This window comes from Parasteatoda tepidariorum, chromosome 9 (genome assembly GCF_982258835.1).
Source record: "Parasteatoda tepidariorum strain Cologne lab strain chromosome 9, Ptep-v5.0, whole genome shotgun sequence".
Classification (NCBI taxonomy): Eukaryota; Metazoa; Arthropoda; class Arachnida; order Araneae; family Theridiidae; genus Parasteatoda; species Parasteatoda tepidariorum.
In genome coordinates, this window is record NC_141763.1 from 59,081,125 (window position 1) to 59,101,656 (window position 20,532).

At 28.1% G+C, this 20,532-nt stretch overlaps 2 protein-coding genes across 5 annotated transcripts in view; one reads left to right on the forward strand and one right to left on the reverse strand.

Moving 5' to 3' along the window:
* Positions 1 to 1,080: 1,080 nt before the first annotated feature.
* On the forward strand, positions 1,081 to 14,276 carry LOC107439935 (uncharacterized). Its single transcript, XM_016052689.3, has 3 exons — positions 1,081 to 2,298; positions 7,801 to 8,124; positions 10,370 to 14,276. Exons 1-3 carry the CDS (start codon positions 1,251 to 1,253, stop codon positions 12,370 to 12,372), a joined length of 3,375 nt encoding a protein of 1,124 aa, XP_015908175.2. The 5' UTR covers positions 1,081 to 1,250; the 3' UTR covers positions 12,373 to 14,276.
* The window catches only part of NitFhit (ntrilase and fragile histidine triad fusion protein NitFhit), a 34,721-nt gene continuing 27,604 nt past the window's right edge, over positions 13,416 to 20,532 (reverse strand). For all 4 annotated transcript variants that reach the window (XM_043053605.3, XM_043053606.3, XM_043053608.3 and 1 more), the window contains exons 10-12: positions 20,382 to 20,527; positions 18,756 to 18,854; positions 13,416 to 13,762 (exon numbers count right to left, since the gene is read on the reverse strand). In XM_043053605.3, coding sequence (XP_042909539.2) covers positions 13,673 to 13,762; positions 18,756 to 18,854; positions 20,382 to 20,527 — 335 coding nt within the window. In that variant the 3' untranslated portion in view covers positions 13,416 to 13,672. The remainder of the gene's footprint in view (positions 13,763 to 18,755; positions 18,855 to 20,381; positions 20,528 to 20,532) is intronic.

Sequence of the window (20,532 nt, forward strand, 5' to 3'; positions counted from 1 at the left end):
TTCAAGTTGCATATTGAAATTCATATCGAGATCTTATAAGATCTGTATACAATTATAAAATCTTGTTGTGTGGTATGTCATCTAACCGTAATGAAGAGGTTATATATATAGAATTTTTTTTTTTTCTAATTTGATGATAGTTTCCTACAGAATGTTTTTCTACGTCTGATTAAGACTTAACAGAAACAGAAAGAGGAACAACATGAAATTTTTTTATTTGAATATGAGAATTTTCGGAATCATTTTTTTATTTATTTTTTTCTAGTAAGCATACTTTATTTTACGTTTTTTTGTTTATAAGCTTTTGATAAAAACTGTTGTCAAGAAACATTTTTCGCGAAATCAAATGTTAAAACATATTATGTGCTTCTGTATACATTTTGCATACTTTAATTTTGAAGTAATGTGATTCGGAAAAGTATGAAATGTAAAGTTTAAATTGACCTTTCATATCAGATCATTAAATTCAGTAGAACGGTTTCTCAGCACTAATTTCAATTATAATAATAAGATTTTCACAAATATTTTCCGATGTGTTTTGGATGTTAATTCTCCAAAAAAAAAACCCGTTTTGTTTTCATTTGCATAAGAAAGAATATCAAACATTTTTCTTTTTTTAATTTAATGAGCCACAATAAAGAAGGAATGTTACCATGCTACATTGCTACGTTACCCTGGCTTAAGGATTGGAAAGGTTCTCTTTTGGAATCGCGCAGATCGGGTTGTTCTGCTAGCAGTCATTCGTCGCAAATAGCAACTTCCCCTATAAGTTGTTGCGTTTGCAAATCGTAAAAAGACACTGGAGGATATTATTTTAGAATATTTTCTAGGTACATAATACTTTGGGTTATTTTCCAATGAAATATTCGCTAATTAGGATCTCGTTCATCTCTCCAAACTCGCGCGCGATCTCTTCGCATCCAACACAAATGTCACAGTAAAGTAAGATTGTCAGCGCCATCTATAAATAGTTTTGATCAATAATGGAAGTTTTAGTTATTAGATGGATTGTATAAGCTACAAGCTAATTAATGTGCATTACTGAAAATCTTAAAATTGATATTGGTATCAACTTTTTTTAATATTTCTCTATTTTCAAAGCGCATTTATGAAAGTATTGAGCTCCAAAACGGATCGTCATGCTACTACTTTTCCTACTTCCAAATAATCCGTGCATCACTTTTTTTTCTAAATTGTTTAAGTAGCTTTAATACTTATGTTAGCTTAAATTGCTAGAGATATATGATTCAATGGCTAACTCTGAAACTTTTGAAAATGTCTATTTTTTTGGTTCTCCCGACGATAACGAAACTCGTTTGGCAGCTGAATGTATTGAAGTGCATACCGTCGAAGAACCGAGTGCAAATCAAGCAGAATTAAAGCATGATGAATGTGTTCAAATTGATGTAGATCAAAATTCAGGGCAGTTAATTTTGTCCCAAAATGAAGCAGAACTATTACTTGGTCCTATTGAATATTCCAGCTTGAGTGAGAAACAAGATGTTTCTGAAAATGTTAATACAATTCCACATAGTCATGAAAACGCCCAATCTAGCTCTCAATATGGAGAAACTATTGGACTAATATCAGATAAATTACTTCGAATGAGAAGCATTCTTAAAAAATTTGTAAAGACTTCAGATAATTGTGAAAATAAAACTGAAAATTATTTGAGTGTTGAAATGCCTTCACATGATGTTGATACTAAAATTGAAACCAGTGTATCAGACAGTGAAACAGCTTTTGATAACTCTTCTGTTACTTTACTTGTTCAAAAATATTCGTGTGATAAATGTGACAAATATTTTAATAATTTTGTAAGTTTATGCGATCATCAAAGAAAAGCACACAATGCAGTTTCAGAAATTATAAATAACAATGAAAATTTAAATTTTTCAGAGTCCCCTTGTACAGAAAGTAACTTACAAATTAATAGTACTGTTATTAAAGTTCAGAATGAAAATTTAACTCGTATTGTTATTGATTATGATATAGCTGATGATAAGAGAGAACACCCTAAGTTTTCCGAAAGTCAGGTATTGTTGCAGGAACAAAATGAAATGGCAAAAAGTTTGAAGATTGAATATTGTCATATTTGTAGTAGAATATTTAATAACAGAAAAACAAGACTAAAACATCTAAAGACAGTACATTCCATTGTTTCCCCGTCAAACAATCGTATTAAGTGTTTGGATTGTAATTTAGATTTCAAGTTAAGGAGTAACTTAAGAGATCATCTTCAGGAAGTTCACAATCTTAATACAAAACCTGAGATGTTGTATTTTTCAACAGAGGATGGTAAGTTAAAATTAACACAAATTGTGGTTTATTTTTAGTTACTTTTGTGCCACTCTCTGACTGTTCTCTTATTTTTGTGATCTTTTGGAGCCAGTACTGATAGCTAAAACTTTGCAAAACATTTTAAATAATTCTTCAGTGTTAATTTTTTTTTATTAGACTGCATTACATAGGTGGTAGCTCATCTGCAGTGGTTTTTCCTAGCTGAGATTTATTGTTCTTTTTAATACTTAATGTTATAGGGTATATTTTAGTATCGAATCCTGATAGCACCAACCGCGATACTGTAGTCATTCACTGCCTGCAACTAAAATATGCAGGGCTGATTGTGCTCCAGAAAAAATCTGGTTTTCCGAATTTTTCGCTAACAGTGATCCGGAAGTTTCCAGAGGTCGAAGGTCCAGACGTCTAAAAAAATCAATGATCACAGAAGTTTCCGTAAATCAAATTTTCAAAGGTGGAACTTAAAAACACAGTTTATTTTATTTGTTTGTAAGGGAGAGCCAGAGAGATACTTTATAAGCTTATATGCATGATTAATATTCATTTTTTATCAGTAAATAGTTGTTATAATCATAAACTCAAGAAAGAAAGACATATTATTTGTAAATTTCAATTACTTCTCCAGGTCATCATAGGTATGTGGAAAATTTTAAGTAAGCTAAAAAAAATTGAGAAGCAGGAAGAAAACCTTGCTTAAATTTTTTTTCTAATTTTTCAATTTAAACTGTTTTTTTTTTTTTTTTTTTTAACTGAAGAAATTTTCCGGAATTTTGACTTGGGATCACAATCACCCCTGTATATGCTATTATTAATTTTTAAAAGAAAAATATAGTGACTTATCTCTTACCTAAAAGTTTTTACTAAATTACCTTTATGAGCTTGTCAATAAACTTAAATATACGAGAAACTAAAAAAAATTGTAAATATTTTTTTTAGTTTCTCTGTACTGTGGAAAACTTATGCCAAATTCAGTGCAGGATCTATGAAATAATCTAACCTTATAATAAACATGATTCTATTGCTGTAGTATCTTTGTGTTACATTGATGTCTTTTTTTCCCAATGCCTGATGAATTAAGCCAGTTTGGCAATAAAGGTTGGCAAACTAATTTCATCTTTTAATTAAATTATTTATGTTCATATTATCATGGAGGAAAAAAAATTTACTGAGTCATCCTCTTGGCACCAAAAAGTAAGTGCTTTTTGAAATATTAAAACTAAATAAAAATATTAAAATTAAATAAAAATATTAAATATAAAATATTAAAATTTAATAAAAATATTAAAATTAAATAAAAATATTAAATATAAAATTAAATAAAAATATTAAATATAAAATTAAATAAAAATATTAAATATAAAATTAAATAAAAATATAATTTTGAAATATTTTTATTTAATTTTAGGTAATAATAATAAATATGTTTATATTTTTAAGTTTCTACGTTCCTCTACAGTTTCAGTCATAAAATGATCTTTATGCAATATCTGTTAACATTTTCAGTGTTCGAAATCATTGGTGGTTTACAAGTCCTAGACCACTATTGAATAATACCACTAATCCATGGGACCACCAACACATATGAAGTAATGTCGTACCTAAAAGGTATGCTGTGCTAGAATGGTATGATAAAGGTTAGGGTGTAATATAATATTCTATGTAATAATTTTATGTAGTTCTTTTGTAACATGTTTGAGTTATTTTTTTTTTTTTCATTTTTGAGATTTGTGTTTTTATAGAATTATTTATTGATACACAAGGGCGTCGGCAGAATAATATAAAAGGGGGTGCAACCCTCTAACAAACTCCCCCCCTCCATTTTTTTTTCTTAAAATATTCTGTTATTACATTTTGTTTTGTTATTACATATACTTTCATCTGTTAATTTTTTCGTTGTTAGCAAGATATTTTACAAAAAGTAAGAATTTCTTGTACTTGCAAATTTTGCCACGAGAAACTGCATTGATGGCGCTGGCATAACTTAGTTACTGACTTTGAAACACAAATAACTACAAACAGTAGTTTCATATACTAACATGTTTGTATTTATTGTGTTGATGAAGTTTTACAATTGTGAGAAGTCAGTTTGTGTTATACACCCTTGTTAAACTAAATAAATAATTGAAAATATAATATGACTTTTATTTTATAAAATGAAATTTAAAAATATAGCTTATATATCTACCAAGTTTGTGCCTACTCAGTGTGCATAAGAAAAGAATCAAAGATGACTCAGAATTCATTGAAAAAGTTATAAACAGTTTTGGACAGCAAACAAGACGATTACAGTTCTTGTTTGATCAAAGAATTTTTTAAATGTTTTGTATCAATAATTACTTAATTATTTGTTTTTCTATAAAAATATGTTTAACAAAAAATTTTAAAATAAAATTGTTTTTCTGTATCTCTTTAATAGTTTTTTAAAAAAAGCCAGGGGGTGCAAGTTCGCAACCCTTTTGTCGGCGCCCTTGTTGATTCAACATTTTAAGAAATAAGAGCACCTTTAAAAAAATGATAAATAAATAAATAAAAGTGTATGATACAGTGAAATAATAAAGGGATATCCAGTATGAGAAAAGTAAGTTAGCTTGTGTATTTTAGAATCAGTGGCTGACAAATTACGAATGGCTAGAGTTTGATGCAGAAAATAACAATTGCATTATTATTTAATACAGATGTTTATTTTTCTGAATTTTATTTGGATAATAACAGCAATTTTGTGCATTTATTACCCATTGACAAAATGAGTTTGATTGCGTGCACACCTTATTTGGATGTCATCACATTTTTCAACCGTGTTCAAGAGTAATAGTAAACAGTGTACATGAGTCCTTATTGCATGTGTTGCTATGTCGACTGTTGCTGTTTGATAATTTTTTTTTAGAATTCTTTGTTTCACTTTTAATTTTCTTATGCATTAAGTTGGAGAGTTTATTTTTGAGATATGGGACCAGAGAGATCCCATAAATACTTCTTGAGTTGTGAATTTCGTAATTTGAATGATATTTTTGTTTTTATTGTTTTAATTAAGAATCAGAAGTTCTAACCTTCAGTTCAAACTGGAAAAAAAAGAATTAGACAACAAACATTCTTCCGATGGGTAACCTGTAAACGCCTTTCGGCGATCAAATTTTTTTTTTTTGAAAATTGTAACATAACTAAAATATTCTTTTCCCTTAAATTTTTTTTTATATAAGACCAATTTAGAATTTCATTAATATCTGAATTAATTTATGATAATCAAGTTTTATTACAAACAAATTAACAACATATTATTATGAAGCATGAAAATGAATTAAATTAATGTAGAATTGTACTAAGCGTTAAATTTCTAGTGAACCAGTCTTATTGATTAGGGACCAGTACATAATGATGCTTATAGCTTCGAAGGACAAATAGCTTTATAGTATCTAACATTAATTTTAAGTATTGTTCATACCTTTATTGCATGGATAATTAATTTGTCCTCTATGTGCAGGATTAAATATAAGTGTTATCTTTCTTAGTGTTTTAAAAAATAATCATGATTTTAAAATTCATGTGGTAATCTTGCCAAAGCTTGTTGTTGTATTGCCAAGAAGAAGAAAAAACTGGAATAAACCTTGTGGGTTTACAGTAGAATCATCACAGATTGAGCAGGTCATTAAGTAATTACTCTATTTCAATTTACACTCTATCACAAATATTAAATGTAAAAAAATTTAGATTTCATAAACCATATAAATCAGGTTGTCGATAACTACCAAAAAAGCAAGCAGTTAAAGCATGTAAATTTATATTAGAATCATTAGAAATTTAGCTCTTCAAAATAATATTGTATTAAAAATATCATGTTTTTAATGCCATGTAAAATAATCAATTGCATTAATATAATGTCTTTTAAAATCATAAGGATTTGAAAGACCGTTTTACAATCTATAATAACTTCTGAAAACAAGATCGAAAAAAATTGAGTCTGTTACTAGGGAAATGAGTTCAGCAGAAAATATGATTTATTATACTCAAATACTTAATTCGAGAATAACAGATCATTAATATACTATAAAAAAAATTGAATTTTGAAAACCAACTGACTTTCATAACATTTCAAATAGCCTGTTGTTTTTTGCATACATGTTAACAATAGTTGATATGCATCCTAAAATATGCATGTAACTTGGATGTTTGTATAACTTCATCTTTTTTATATTTGTTTATCATGTTATATGTTTGTACAACTAAATGAAAATCTTAGTGAGAACCACTATGATATGAAATCTGGTGTAAACCTAAATTATGATAAAAGTTTTATAAAAAAAATCGTGGGAGGTTCTTTAAGTTTTCTTCTCCATGCGTCACCCAAATACAGGTTAGTTCTATCATAAAGTCCTCCATGAAAGCGAATTCTTCCTAATACTTGATCTAGGAGTTTGATTGTCTTCTGGTTTGGTTACAAAATTACCGAGCTACAGAATTGAACATTGGTAGTCGTAAACTTAAAATTGGGTCGGCTGTTCAAAGAAATCTATAAAATAAAATATGTTGAGTTTGTGAAACATATTTTACTTTATAACTGTCAATGAATAGCCCTTCTAATTTTGATTTTATGGCTATGAATGTTTAACTTCGTAGCCATTTAATTTTGAACTCAATCCAAAAGACAAGGGAACTTCTTAATCAAATATTGAGGGAAATTTGCCTTTGTGGAGTACTTTTTGATGAAACTAACCTGTGTTTGCGTTATATGGAAAGGAAAAACCCCTACGGTTAGCTGGAGGGTAAGGGGACTTTAACCCATAATCCATCAACAAATGAGGATATATTTATGTAAGAACTGTGGTCAATGCGAACCGGATACTGAATTCGTGTCGACCAGCCATCGCTGGGATTCAAAAAACTGTCACCTCATTGGTAGCAAGCGCTCTATCTCCTAAGCACATAGTGTTGTTAACTTAATATATTATTTCATAATTTTTGCATTTTTTTAACTTAGAGAAAGTTAAATTGTCCATATACGTTCCCCTTTTCTCTCTACCTTTTTAAAAATGGATGATTCAAGCAAAATCTACATTGCATGGCAATCTCTTTCTAACTATAGATTCAAGAAATGATTCGTAAATAATTCAAAGTAGTCTGTAAAAATTAAAATTCAAGAAAACATTTTAAACTCTTCAGAAATAAGATGAAAAAAAAATTTTTTTTTTTTTGTTGATGATGACACAAATGATGCTTTTGAAATCAAGGAGTACCTAGAAATGTATTCAACTTAAATGTTTTTTTTTTCTCTATCAAAAGAAATGGATTAGGAAATCTAGATTTTTGTGATATTGAAAAATTGCCCAAGTTTGCAGTATCTACCTTTGACGGTTTTAAAAAACAATTATATTAAGAAAACCTTGATTTAATGAAGTAATTTTATAGTGCACTAAATTAAGTTTTAAAAAAAACTTGTAGAAAATTATTGTGAAAATAACTCGTAGAAAATTATTATTTCTTAATTTTCTATTTGTTACTTTTTAGCTTTCTTAACCTGGAAGTGCAATACCGAAAGAGAAAGTTTATGTTCTTACTTTCCTGCAAGTAAATTAAAAGAGACAAATGGACTTAGATACTACTGTTCACGGTCTGGAATGAAATATTCGAGTGAAAAACATAGGAAAACTGAATACCACAGAATGCGAGGCATTGGTCGTTCTATAAAAATGGGCATATCTTGTCCATCGGAAATTTTTGCCGAGGTTTCTCCAAAAGGAGTCTTGGTGACATACCATTCTACTCATTATGGACATGGAGGAGGAATAGGGATTGCACAAGTATTTCCCGCTGAAAAAGCTGCTGTGGATGGTGAGTTTTGAAGTTGAAATTAAAGATGTATAACAACATTATTTGTATTATGGTTTTAATTACAAATTTTAAATTGTAAATATCAGCTGATTTCTGGTTGATTTTTCACTTTTTAAAGTTATTTTTATAATAGAGAGCAAGGATTGAGGCAACCTCTTTAGTTAGAAGAATCCCTTGAAAAGAAGAACATGGTCAAGTTAAGGGGCAAATAAAAACATTTAATTTATATATATGTATAAATAATACATACATATATATTAGAAGGATGTAAAATAATAAAAATTTAAATCCATATTTAATTTAAGTTTTTATGTAAATTCAAGTGGATATTATTTCATGTGAAAGGTAACTAATAGTTTTAGTTGAATAAGTTAGAGCTGTGCATTTCTGATTATCCTCACTATATAAGACAACTTTTTATTGAATTATAATTTACAACACAGTAAGTATTAGAGGTGGGTTAGTATCAACATATGTGATATATACTTAGTTCTTAAAAAAACAAACAAATACTCTAACCCGAACACTGTTTGGATGCCGTGAAAGAGGACTTTTCTTATACAAATCCATTCATTTGCCTGGTTTTTTCAGATTTTTTATTTCGTCGTCTTTCTTATAAATGACTCTAAAAATTCAAGAGAGATTATAAACTATTTGAAGAGCGGGTTTTACCGCTTTTTATGTAGATGGGGAGTTTTTTTTCTCACTTGTATTGTGTATTACTCTTTGCAAATAGTATCTCTTTCTGATTTCGTCATGAAATAAAAGAAGGATGGGTGACAGTAAGCGATTCTTAACAGTATATCTAAAAATACAGGGTTTCTTTTTTCCATTTATCCCTTGTAAAATATTCTTTGCAGTTTTATACCTTCTTCAGAAAAAAAAACAAAACAAACTTAGAGTAAAAATGCCTTATTTTTGCCATAATAAAAAAATTATCAGAAAATAAATGTAATACTTATAACTGTTTTTGTTGCTGATATGAATTCATATAGTTAATTAGAATGCACAGTTATTTAAAGAAATAAGTATATTTTTGTTCACAATATGGCAAGTAAAATAAAACAGTTACATGGTATCAAATACTTTTCAAAATTAGTTTTGTCGTAAAGACATTTGTTAAAAACCAAATGAAAATAACTTAATTTTCTTTATATTTTTAATACCCACCTTTTGATGGTGACTTAAAAACTTGGCATAATAACTGACTTTTTATTATAAGTCGTATTAAGCTTATAAAGTAAAAAAAGAGGGAAGTGTGTCAAAAAATGGACCACCCTGAATAACTTTTGATCTAATGATCTGTCTTCACGCTCTAGGACTCCATCTTGATGGTTCGAGGGGGTGACCTAAAATATACTAATTATTCAGTGCAGGCGATATTTTACGTTATGAAATCGGACACAAGAACATACGTTCTCCAAATAAACATACCTTTCTTCCAGCGGATTTAGATTTTTGACCCCCAATATAGGGGGTAGTTCCAATCTGGGAAATATGGTCCTCATAGTTTGATCAGGTGAGCAATCAAAAGTTTGGAACCCTTAATGTTTATTTTTTGCCATATCTCTAGAGTTTTTAAAGCGAATTGAAAAATCTTTGCACACAATTATAAAATTTGTTTATCCAAAGATAATTCCATGTAAAAAAAATGAGTTAATATTTACTATTTATTCTTTTATTTAATAACAGTCGTAAAATTTTTGAATTGTAACATATTTAAATCATTTTAAAGTGTCTAATTTTGTATGGCAAAATACAAAATTTAAGCGAAATTAATTGAATAGTTCCTTAGAAATCGAATTTTAATTATGACTTTTTCAAAATTCGATTTCTCTGGAACTATTCTACCATATTCCCTCAAATTTTGTAATGTAAAATTAGATATTTTAAAATGATGTAAAAAATTGTATACAATTCAAAAATTTTTTGACTATTTCTAAAAAAATAATAAATAATTACTAAAATTTATTTTTTGCATGGATTTATCTTGGAAAATATCATCTACACCAATTAATTAGCATACTTGAGGTCACCCCCTAGAACCATTTAAGATTGAGTCCTAGAACGTGAAGATCCAGTCAAAAGTTATTCAGAGTGTTCCTTTTTTTTAGCCAACCAACTATCTTATAAATATGTAATAAGTATTATTAAAATAAATTAACTTAGTTTTATTTTTAGACTGTTGCGTATGGTAATTATTGTTAAGTTATTTAATTTCACTCAATATTCTTTTCTTTTTCAGAACTAGTGTTGAAAGGTTATTCTTTTGAAAAGCTGATGAAGGAACTTAAAGGAGGTGAAATAATGGACAATACTCAAACATTTCCTTTGAGAAAACGATATTTAAAGTGGGTAAAACAAGTTTTTTCAGCTCCTAGTTTTCACACAAGCTTTTTCAGTGATGCTGAATGCATTTCTCAATGGGTTCAAAAATGTTGTAGTATGGAAGAATCTCCTATTCTACTTTGCCAGCTGGAAAATATAGAATGTGAGAAAGAAAAGTTTATTTTAGTAATAATGACAGAATTTCAAAAACAAATACTGTTATCAAACTTCAAGGACCTTATTTGTGTAGATGTATGCAGTATTTCTAAAAGGTCCTTTATTGTTATGTATGTAATGGATGAATTACATCGTGCTTTTCCAGTTGCATATTGCCTTTGTAATAGTTTTAGCAAGTATACCGTAGCCCAGTTTTTCAGTTCCATAAAAGAGCATACTGGTAAACTTAGACCTAAGTATTTAATTTCAAACATGAAGCTTAGTATTTATGAAGCATGGGTTGATGTGATGGGTGATAGTCCACATTGGCTTTGGAGCTACTGGAGCACTAGAAAATTAATCAGTAATCAGCTTATAAGATATGCCATTAAACATGAAGAAAGATGTGAAGTATTTGATACCATGAAAATTATTATGGACTGTAAGAGTGAAGATGTCTTTACTTGTATGTTTGAAAACTTGGTGAAAAAGCTTCATAACAATGTAATCTTTGAAAAGTTCAAGGTCTGGTTTGAACAAAGATTTCCATCCAACTTTGATAAGTGGGCTACTTACTGCCGAAAGGACGTCAGTTGTATGACCAGCCTCCACTTGGAATCTATGCACTACGCTATCGATGTTGCTTGCTCCAGAGCTACAAAACAAAGGAGTATGTTCAGGCTGATCCAAGTCTTGATGAAGATCTTACGAAATAAGATGATGGATCGTATTCTGGATTCGTTCGATGATGACAAAATAAATTTAGCTCTTGATGCCATAAATTTATACCACGAGAGTTGCGTGACTATACCGGAAGAGCATATAACTTTTATGTGTGAAAAATTATGGAGCGTTCAGAATGAAGATGGCGAGAAAGAATTTGTGACTCAAGAAACTGAAACTTGTCCCGATCATTGTGTTTTGAAGTGTAAGGAATGCAACATTTGTATCCACATGTTTTCCTGCAGTTGTGTGAACAACATGGTTAATTCAAATCTTTGCAGGCATATCCATGCTGTTGCGTTTAAGTTTTTGAAGAAAAATTCTTCTAAACCACCATCTCCCTCTCTATGTGAACCAAAGAATAATAAAAAGGAAATATCGCTTGCTGACTTTGAATCCTTAAAGAAGTGTATGGATAGTTTAACTCGGGTTAAAAATACTTCCTTTAATACTTCACAAAAAATTGCATCAGTAAAAAAATCTGATTCATCTCATAATTTATCTAGTTTAGAAAATTCGCCACAGTTTGAAACACAGGTTTCTATAAGTAATTTAGACGAAAGGGAATCAAAGCAAGCTGCTTTGAAAAAACTCTCTGAAATTCATGAGATAGTGAAGAATACCGACCTGACTGATTATACCTTAAATTCACTGACAAAACATTTGAATTTGTGTCATAAAATCATCAAACTCAACAAGGATGATCCCTCAAAGACAAAGGATTCATCTTCAATACCTATTAATGCTGTGTATGTTGTAAAACCAAAGAATTTTACAAATGGAGAATCAGTAAATAAGAAGTGCGTAAAAAGATTTAGGTTCCCATCTGCAGAGGAAAGAAATGCCAATCTGAAAAAATTTAAATACTCACAGCCAAAATTATCTAAAAAAATAGTTATGCAAACATTACTAAGGGATGAAAGACTTGAAGTAAAAAAACTCACTCATACTCCTCTTATGATACAACTACCAAATAGAAACAAGACATCAGAATCACCTTTTCCTACTAATATCCAATTGAATGTAACAATGGATGAATAACTTTAGTTTTCATAATTTAAAAATGCACTGTTTGTGATTTTACACAATTGGCATAATATAATGCAGACATTTCTGTTTAGGGGCATTCTTTGGAGTTCTTTCACTAAAAAAAGTAATAGTGATTAAAATAAAATAGCTGCAATATGCAAATATATAAATTCAAGCCTTTATATTTAAGCACAATATATCATATTCATCAAATTTTTCTGCGCTTTAAAGTTTGCCAATTAACCATTACTTTTCCTCAAGGTGAAGAACATTGAAACCAATAATTGTCAATTTTTACAAGTGTTTATGAGATTAAATAATGCAGCATTGGATTAACTTTTTAAATATTAAGTCACAATTGCTTTTCCTTTTCACAAAACTAGTTTTTATCCATGTTGGCGTTTTGCTTCACTTTCATGAAAAACATTAAGAGCGTTAGCCTAAATAAACAAAACATAAGTCATGTTACAAACTTGCAACAGTTATAAAAATAGCATTATTTATTAAAATTTCTTGAGATATGAGATTATTAAAATGAGAGTTTTTAATCTCCTTTAAATTTTATGCATTTTTAATTTACACATTCCAAATTGAGTAAGCAATAGCATTTCATTTGCCAAAATTTAGTAAGTTGCACTGCACGTAATCACGATAAATAAATCATAACTAGGCTTTGTAAATGTCATTATTGTTAAACTTTTATTTCGTAACAGAATAAAATTAATTTATGTAATTGGGTGTACTTTTGATTCCATTGGTATAAGTTTTTAACAATACTTTTATAATATTTTGGTAAATGGTTGTAACTTTGACATCCAACCTTTCCCTTGAATATATTCTTAAAATTGGTAATCTAAAAACCTCAAACAAATTTTCTTGAGGTTCTCGCCATGTATTTTTTCTAGACTTCACACAAACTTTTTTTTAAACAGATATAGCTTTTAATTGAAGATTTGAGAACTTGTCCTTGTGTATTTCTGGAAAACAATTTAGCTTCACCCCCCCCCCAGTAAAAATTGTATCAGTACAATTAATAATGACTTACTTCACAAATATTTTATCTAAAATACTGATTTATTTTAGCGAATTTATTTCTGATACATAAAAATATACAATTTAAACTCCTATTTAGTTGAAAATAATCATCTACAAATCCAAAATATTTACACTTAGCATTTATATCATTCATGAATACTGAATACCAAGAATCATTCATAACTTCTACAACACATTTTTTTTATAAAAAGAGGAAATAACTTCTATTTAAATTTACAAAAGAAAATATAAGTTAAAAAACTAATATATCTATATTTTAAAAATATTTTCTCAGTTTATCAGCTTCTTCAGTCATTTCTTCTGGAGTCCGCCATTTACGGTCACCAGCCTTATCGTGTTCTTCAAGCTAAAACGAGAATAAGAATGTGATTTAAAAAATATGTATGTATTCAAAAAATAGGTACTAATTCATTCTTTGTTACACTTGATAAATTATTTTTATTATTTACAATAGATTTTTAAAACTATAATAAAAGTATAAATTTTCCATTCAATTAAAAATGCAGGTATTAATTTTTTATAAGTTATATTAATTTATTACTACTAAACTAAACTTGCTTTCACAGAATTTGTAATGCATTAAAATACTGTCAAATTATTGTTACAGAATGTAGAAATGTTTGAAAATATTGTATAAAATTAATTATTTTATAATCTTACTTATTTTACAAAATTATTGATTATTATTCAATGTGAATGAATATTAATCCAGTTTTCAGATTGTATACTTAAAATTGTAATTAGTTATTGATTTATTGATTCATTCAAGACATTTGGGTTGAAAAACATGTTATAAGTAAAGAGATAATCTAGATGTATTTTACATTTTTTTTTAAAATAAAAATTTTTTCATTCATAAATTTTTTTTGCATTTCTCTTTTATTATACACAGTGCTTATAAAAATTGGAATCATTAATTTTATGTATGATTTTTCCGACTTAAAAATAGACTGATCAATAAAATTAACATAACTAGAAAGGCAGATTATATATATATATATAAAATATGTTGATATCTTAGATAGTTAAAATTTAATTTTATTAAAATATATACACAAAAATTGCATTTAAGAGAGGCTTAAAATTCTGTAAATTTGTAATTTATTTGCACATAAAATAGAATTACTATAACTATCAATTACTCTTCAGGCAAGGGGATAAAGTTAGTGTTAGTTTGCATGTACAGTGTACAAAATAAAAAAGATATCACCTTGAATTATTTAGGTTCTAATGATCAGATCAATCTTAGTGGTTCCAAGGGGTAACTTCAAATATGCTAATTAATTAAGTTACAAAATCAAACACAAAAACGCACTTTCTCCGAATAAACACATGATTTTTGATTCCTGACCCTCAAAATAGGAGAGGGAGGACAGACAAAATTTCGAAAAATGTTAGGGTGCTAGGAAGCTATATATATTTGGCATTGTCTAAAAGGAGATTAAGAAGGAGAGAAATAATTTTATTTCTCCGTTGCTAAGCAACTAAGCTGAGAGAAGAAAACAAAAAGAAAATAAAAATTGAAGTCACATCGTTTTTGTGTTAGCTCGGGTCAGAAAGGCTTTTATTTTTAATGGTTAATAGAATAATATCTTGAAGATTCTTGGCAACAAATTTTTTTTGGGTTGATTTCTGCCCAAAAAAGAAAAGATTGCTTTTGTTTAATATCTTTTGAAATTAAAATTTGAATCGATATGTAAATTATTTATAATTTTCTAATATTTTTGTATTTGAACACATGAACTTTTATAAAGCTTTATTTGTATTTAAGTTGTTTGTGCCTTTTTTAAATATGAAGATTTTATACTAAAACCAAATTTGCATTAATTATTTTAATTTTATGTAGAGTTGTAGGACAAATCACGAAAAAGACTGGACGAAAAAGATCTGGAAAAGATTATAATGCACATTCATAAGTTTTTATATAATTTACAATATTTCTTTTTTTATAATTGAAGAAATTTGTGAATGCTACGTGGCATTGAAATATGTACGTTTAAGAATATTGTATGATTCACTTTTTAAAAAATCATTTCATTCTACCAAATATGTGAGTTACATGGCTTTCTATTGATAAAGATAATATGCAAATAGCATTCTAATGTTTTTATACATTCTGAAGCGGATTTTTGTAAAACGTCGCTCAACATGTTCATCAATTACGATGAGCTATATTTATCACCGAATAGTGCTACTATAATTTCTTTGCTTAATTGCTATTGAGACTGAACTTATCCCCAAAATTCAAAGAATGTGCAGCAATAGATTTACATTCTTGATAAAGGACCTATCTACCATGATCCTTTAGTCTAAATCAGTGAGACTTTTGTGTACCCTTTCTAAATTTTCCGTAACGTTGTGTACCACTAATAAAAATAATGAAAGTATTTTTTACCATAAAAAAATTGCACAAATATTAAAAATCACATCTGGCTGCTGACACCAGTAATTATTAACTGTTAACTCTGCAAAAAATTGGCAATAGAATATTATGTTATCGTAAATTTTCATGGCTAGCTTTGTTTTAAAATTAAATGTTTTGAAATTTTCGTATGTTGCAAGATATTTTGCATAAGAACGCGTACCTCCTCTAAACTGTTCCCGTACCCCTGGGGGTACGCCTACCACACTTTAGGAAACACTGGTCTAAATTATTAAAAGATGTCCAATTTATCCAATATAGCCAAGGTTGCATAGCCAAAGAATTCATTTCTGTTTCACTATTGACTACCATGGTATCTATAGCTTAATATTTCACTTATTTTTCCATTTTTCTTTGATAACTATACATTTGTTTCAAATTACTTTAGTTTTCCTCATTTCACGTCTGCCAAGTCTTAAAAATTTATGCCTATTTTTGACCACCCTAAGTATTTGCTTCTTTTTAGAGCTCAAAACATGTCAAGTTCTAATTACATTTTCATATTTTTTGAAGTTAACAAAGTTTTTATCTTTCTGTTTTAGTTTGTCAAGATTATTAATTTAGTGACACAGTATATTAACTTAAAATACTTCACATGATATAAAAATAAGTTTTATGTAAGATAATAGCTATGTCTCTAAGATTAAATAACTAATATATAACTTTCTAAAAAAGCAAAAATTTCTAAAAAAATCATAGCAGTCCTTTTTATTTTATTCATTTATTAATTTTTTATTTAATTTTATTTAATTTTAAATATAGGACTTTAAATATCTATTTCTTAAGAACTATTCGACCAATATCATTTAGTATTTGTATTTTATCTTATAAAATTACATTCTTTAAAAAAATGTAAAAAAAATGAATAAATTACTATACAAAACTTTTTTGACTGTAAATAAAATCATGTAAAAAATAAATAAATATAAATTTTTTTTTTGCATGGAGTTATTTTTTGGTAAACTAATTTTACAATTCTGAGCAAAAAAGTTTTAATTCGTTTACAAAATTAGGGGACCAAAATTTGGACTGCTTTCGTGACCAAAATACACGGGGTCATATTAATGCTGTTAACTCTATATTTTAGTGCTAAAGAATCCAAATCTATCAAAAAAAGTGAGCTTATGTAGAGAAAATATGTTTTTGTGTCTGATTTTGTAATTTAAAATAATTGTCTACACAAACTAATTAGTATATTTGAGATCACCCGCTCGAAATATTAAGATTAGGTCCTAGTACGTGAAAATCTAATATTATAGAGATAATATTTTTGCCTCTAGTTGAGAAATTCAATAAAGAATATGAAGTTGATATTTGTAACCATAAACACTATCTGCTGTGTGGTGAATCATTTAGACTTTTCAGGCCTGAACTTTTTGATTAGAAAATATAAACCTGCAGTACATATATTTCTTGTGAACTTTGCAAAGCATAAGATATAAATGTTTTTTACAAGGAGAAAGCAAGATTTAAGAAATTCACTTTGGGATAAAACTTGGTACCTTAGTAGTGTACCTTAAGGGTATTCACCCCTTAAAATAAAGGAGTGCGCTCACATTGGAAAATTCAATCATATTTAATATACTAGTTAAATTATTGCCTCAATAAAGGGCACAGTGGTCTAGTCGCAGGGAACCTATTCAACATCAAGACTTTGGAGGTTTAAATTGTGTAGTGGACTGTTTTATTTCTCCTCATAAATATTTTTTCTGTTTACAAATAGTTTAAATACATTTTATTTTATTTATGTTTCTTAAATTATTAGATTATTCTTGATAAATCAAATACAGTAATAATTAAAATTTTAAATTAAATAATAATGGTTAAAATATTTATAAATAGTGCTTATAATAGTTTAATAGAATTAATTCATTTTATTATATATTTTGTTTTATGAACAAATAATATGGATTGTGATTATTAAAAAAAAAATTGTATACATGAATAATGTTTGTGAAGTTGATCAGCTGAAAAACAAAATTAACATTCTAAAAGAATTCTCAATCTTTTGAAAGTTTAGAAGCAAACCAATAACATTTTTTAATTTTATTTCTTGATTTTGTTACATTAATTGTACAGAATTCTGTAAACGCTGTAATACATTTTTTTTTGTCTAAAAATAAATGCCACCAGGTTGAACCAGATTAGTACATTTTGAAGGAATCAATTTAAAATTGAACTTTTACAATAATATAAGCATTGTATGTAAATATTATTATTTTAACCAATATAATTCTATTGAAACATTTATTTATTACTGCGTTTTAAATAATCTGCCAGAAAAAGAAAAAAAATCAATCAATAAAATAAAATGATTTATATTTAAGTTAATACTATTTGAAAAGAGAAAAATATTTATTAAAGGAAGTAAAAAAGTGCTGTAATTTATATGTCCCGTAATATTCAACAATTAGAAAAATAAAATAAATTAATACTGTTTGTAAACCAAAGAAAAAATTATCAATAATGAAAATAAGAGAGAAAAAATTTTTCAGTCTCCAAAGATCCTTGTCACTAGACCACTGTGTCGTTGTTGAAGTGATGACTTGACAAGCATATAAAGTATGCTTAAATTTCGAAAGGCGCTTTTCTAGAAATAGACTGGTTTGTGAGCTTTATTATTTTAATATTATAAATTTATCAAGTTTCATCACAAAGTGAGTTTTCTAAGTCATGTCCTCTGCTTGTTAGTATATCTATAAATTATTTTTATTAGGTTTAGAAATATTATTTTTATTAGGTTTATGATTCATTAGATTTATTTCAGCGAACTGTTAAATGCTTTAAGTATCAATGTTTGATGTTTATTTAAAAGTAATAAAACAAAGGAATGTAACAATAATAATAAAAATATTTCATATTTATGAATTTATAAATTGAAATATGAACACCCAACTAAATTTAAATAAAATTTTACCTTTTTATAAATATCATCATTTTTTTCAAAATCTCCAGCTTTTCTGGGCACAATATGCACATGAACATGAGGTATTGTTTGGCCAGCCTCGGGTCCATCCTGGGAAAAAAAATAGGATAGTTTTGTGAAATACTCTTTAATAGTGAACTAAATATTTTAAGCAGCAAGAAATACATTGTACTCTTGCTGTTGTATATGAATAACAATAGAACCTCAATTGATCATATGGGAATATGATCCAATGAATGTGGAACATAAATATCAAATTATTGCTTGAAAATGTATGAAAAGTCATAAAGTTAAGACAATTTGCAATGTCTTTTGCAAATGTTGGCACTGATTATTGCGTCATTTTGCCGTCTCCTTGGGTATCACTTTGCACTTCTTCAGCTTCATCAACCATTTTTTGACATTTACATCAACTGATGCATAAATATTAAATGTAATAAATGAAGCGTTTTTTCCAAAGTGTAATAAAGTCTCATTTTCTTCTTAAATGAGTTGCTGTTTTTCTTCTCAAAACGGAATTACTAAATTTTTTTTTCAATGATCATAAAATTTCAAAGTGATTGATATGGTAATAAATAGTTTTAAAAGTCATCTGAATGGTCATTATTAATATATTAAGAATATCATTATATTAAGAATATCAATGTCATATCATATTAAGAATATCATTCCCCTCAAAACATGACAATACATATGGGATAAGGACATATGCAGGAATGATGGTTCAAAGTACGGCAATATTTGTACCATACATGGCACAGCAATCATATTTGTTTTTTTTAATATAAAATGTAATGAAACAGACATTTTTTAAATAAAAGTTTAGAAATGTCTAATCTATCAATAAATTTATTCTCTTTTCATAGTGGGATTTATAAAGATTCTTGAAATGTCAATTGAAAATTAATATTGATTGAGAGATGACAGTAAACAAGTGTTTATGAATCTGTTTTTGGGGAAATACAATTCACTAGAGAGGATTTTTCCCCTCTGGGTATTGAGAGAATATGCCTTCGTGGAGGACTTTTTGATGGAACTAACCCACCTTTGCGTTACATGGAGAGGAAGACCACGAGAACCTCCCACGGTTTGCCTGACGGCAAGGGAACTCTAACCCATGATCCACCACTGAGGATATTTCACATCAGCACTGTGGTTGGTGAAAGCCGGTTGCGGAATTCGTATCGACTGGGATTGGATCCCTTTTCGCCTCATTAGAAGGTGAACGCTCTATCCCCAGAGCCATCGTGGCTCATATGCTAACATTAATATTATGCATGCATGAATTTACTATTAAATTAAAAGATAACATTTAAGTGTCACTTTTTCTACTTCGAATATTCGCGGCTAACAACAAAATTTCTTAACCCTTGGTAGTTATAGGGAAAACTTATTTGTCGCATCGTACGGAATTTTTAAAAACCATGAATTTTATTACTTGACAGTAATCTTGACTACAAAATTGTATTACAATAAGGGTAATTCGTTAAAGTTTACAGTGTCTCCCCTGTATTTGAAAAGCAATTTTGAATATTTAATATGTATCAAAAATTTTTGATAAAGATGTAATAGATATTATAATCTATTCGTATATGAGGCAATAAATTTGCTACTGACCTGAATAGCAACTGTTGATGAAGTTGTTTGAAAAGCTTCCTCAATTTTTGCTTGTACTATTTGCACACAAGTAAATAAGTCAGCAACTTCATATGGAAATAAATCAGACAACCGTTTTGCAACTCGAATGGGAATTACCAGAACATCTATC

Coding starts and splice junctions, on each gene's coding strand:
- LOC107439935 (XM_016052689.3), top strand. CDS start 1,251: ATGGCTAACTCTGAAACTTTTGAAAATGTCTATTTTTTTGGTTCTCCC. Junction 2,299..7,800: donor GTATTTTTCAACAGAGGATG/GTAAGTTAAAAT, acceptor GTTACTTTTTAG/CTTTCTTAACCTGGAAGTGC. Junction 8,125..10,369: donor TGAAAAAGCTGCTGTGGATG/GTGAGTTTTGAA, acceptor TTTCTTTTTCAG/AACTAGTGTTGAAAGGTTAT.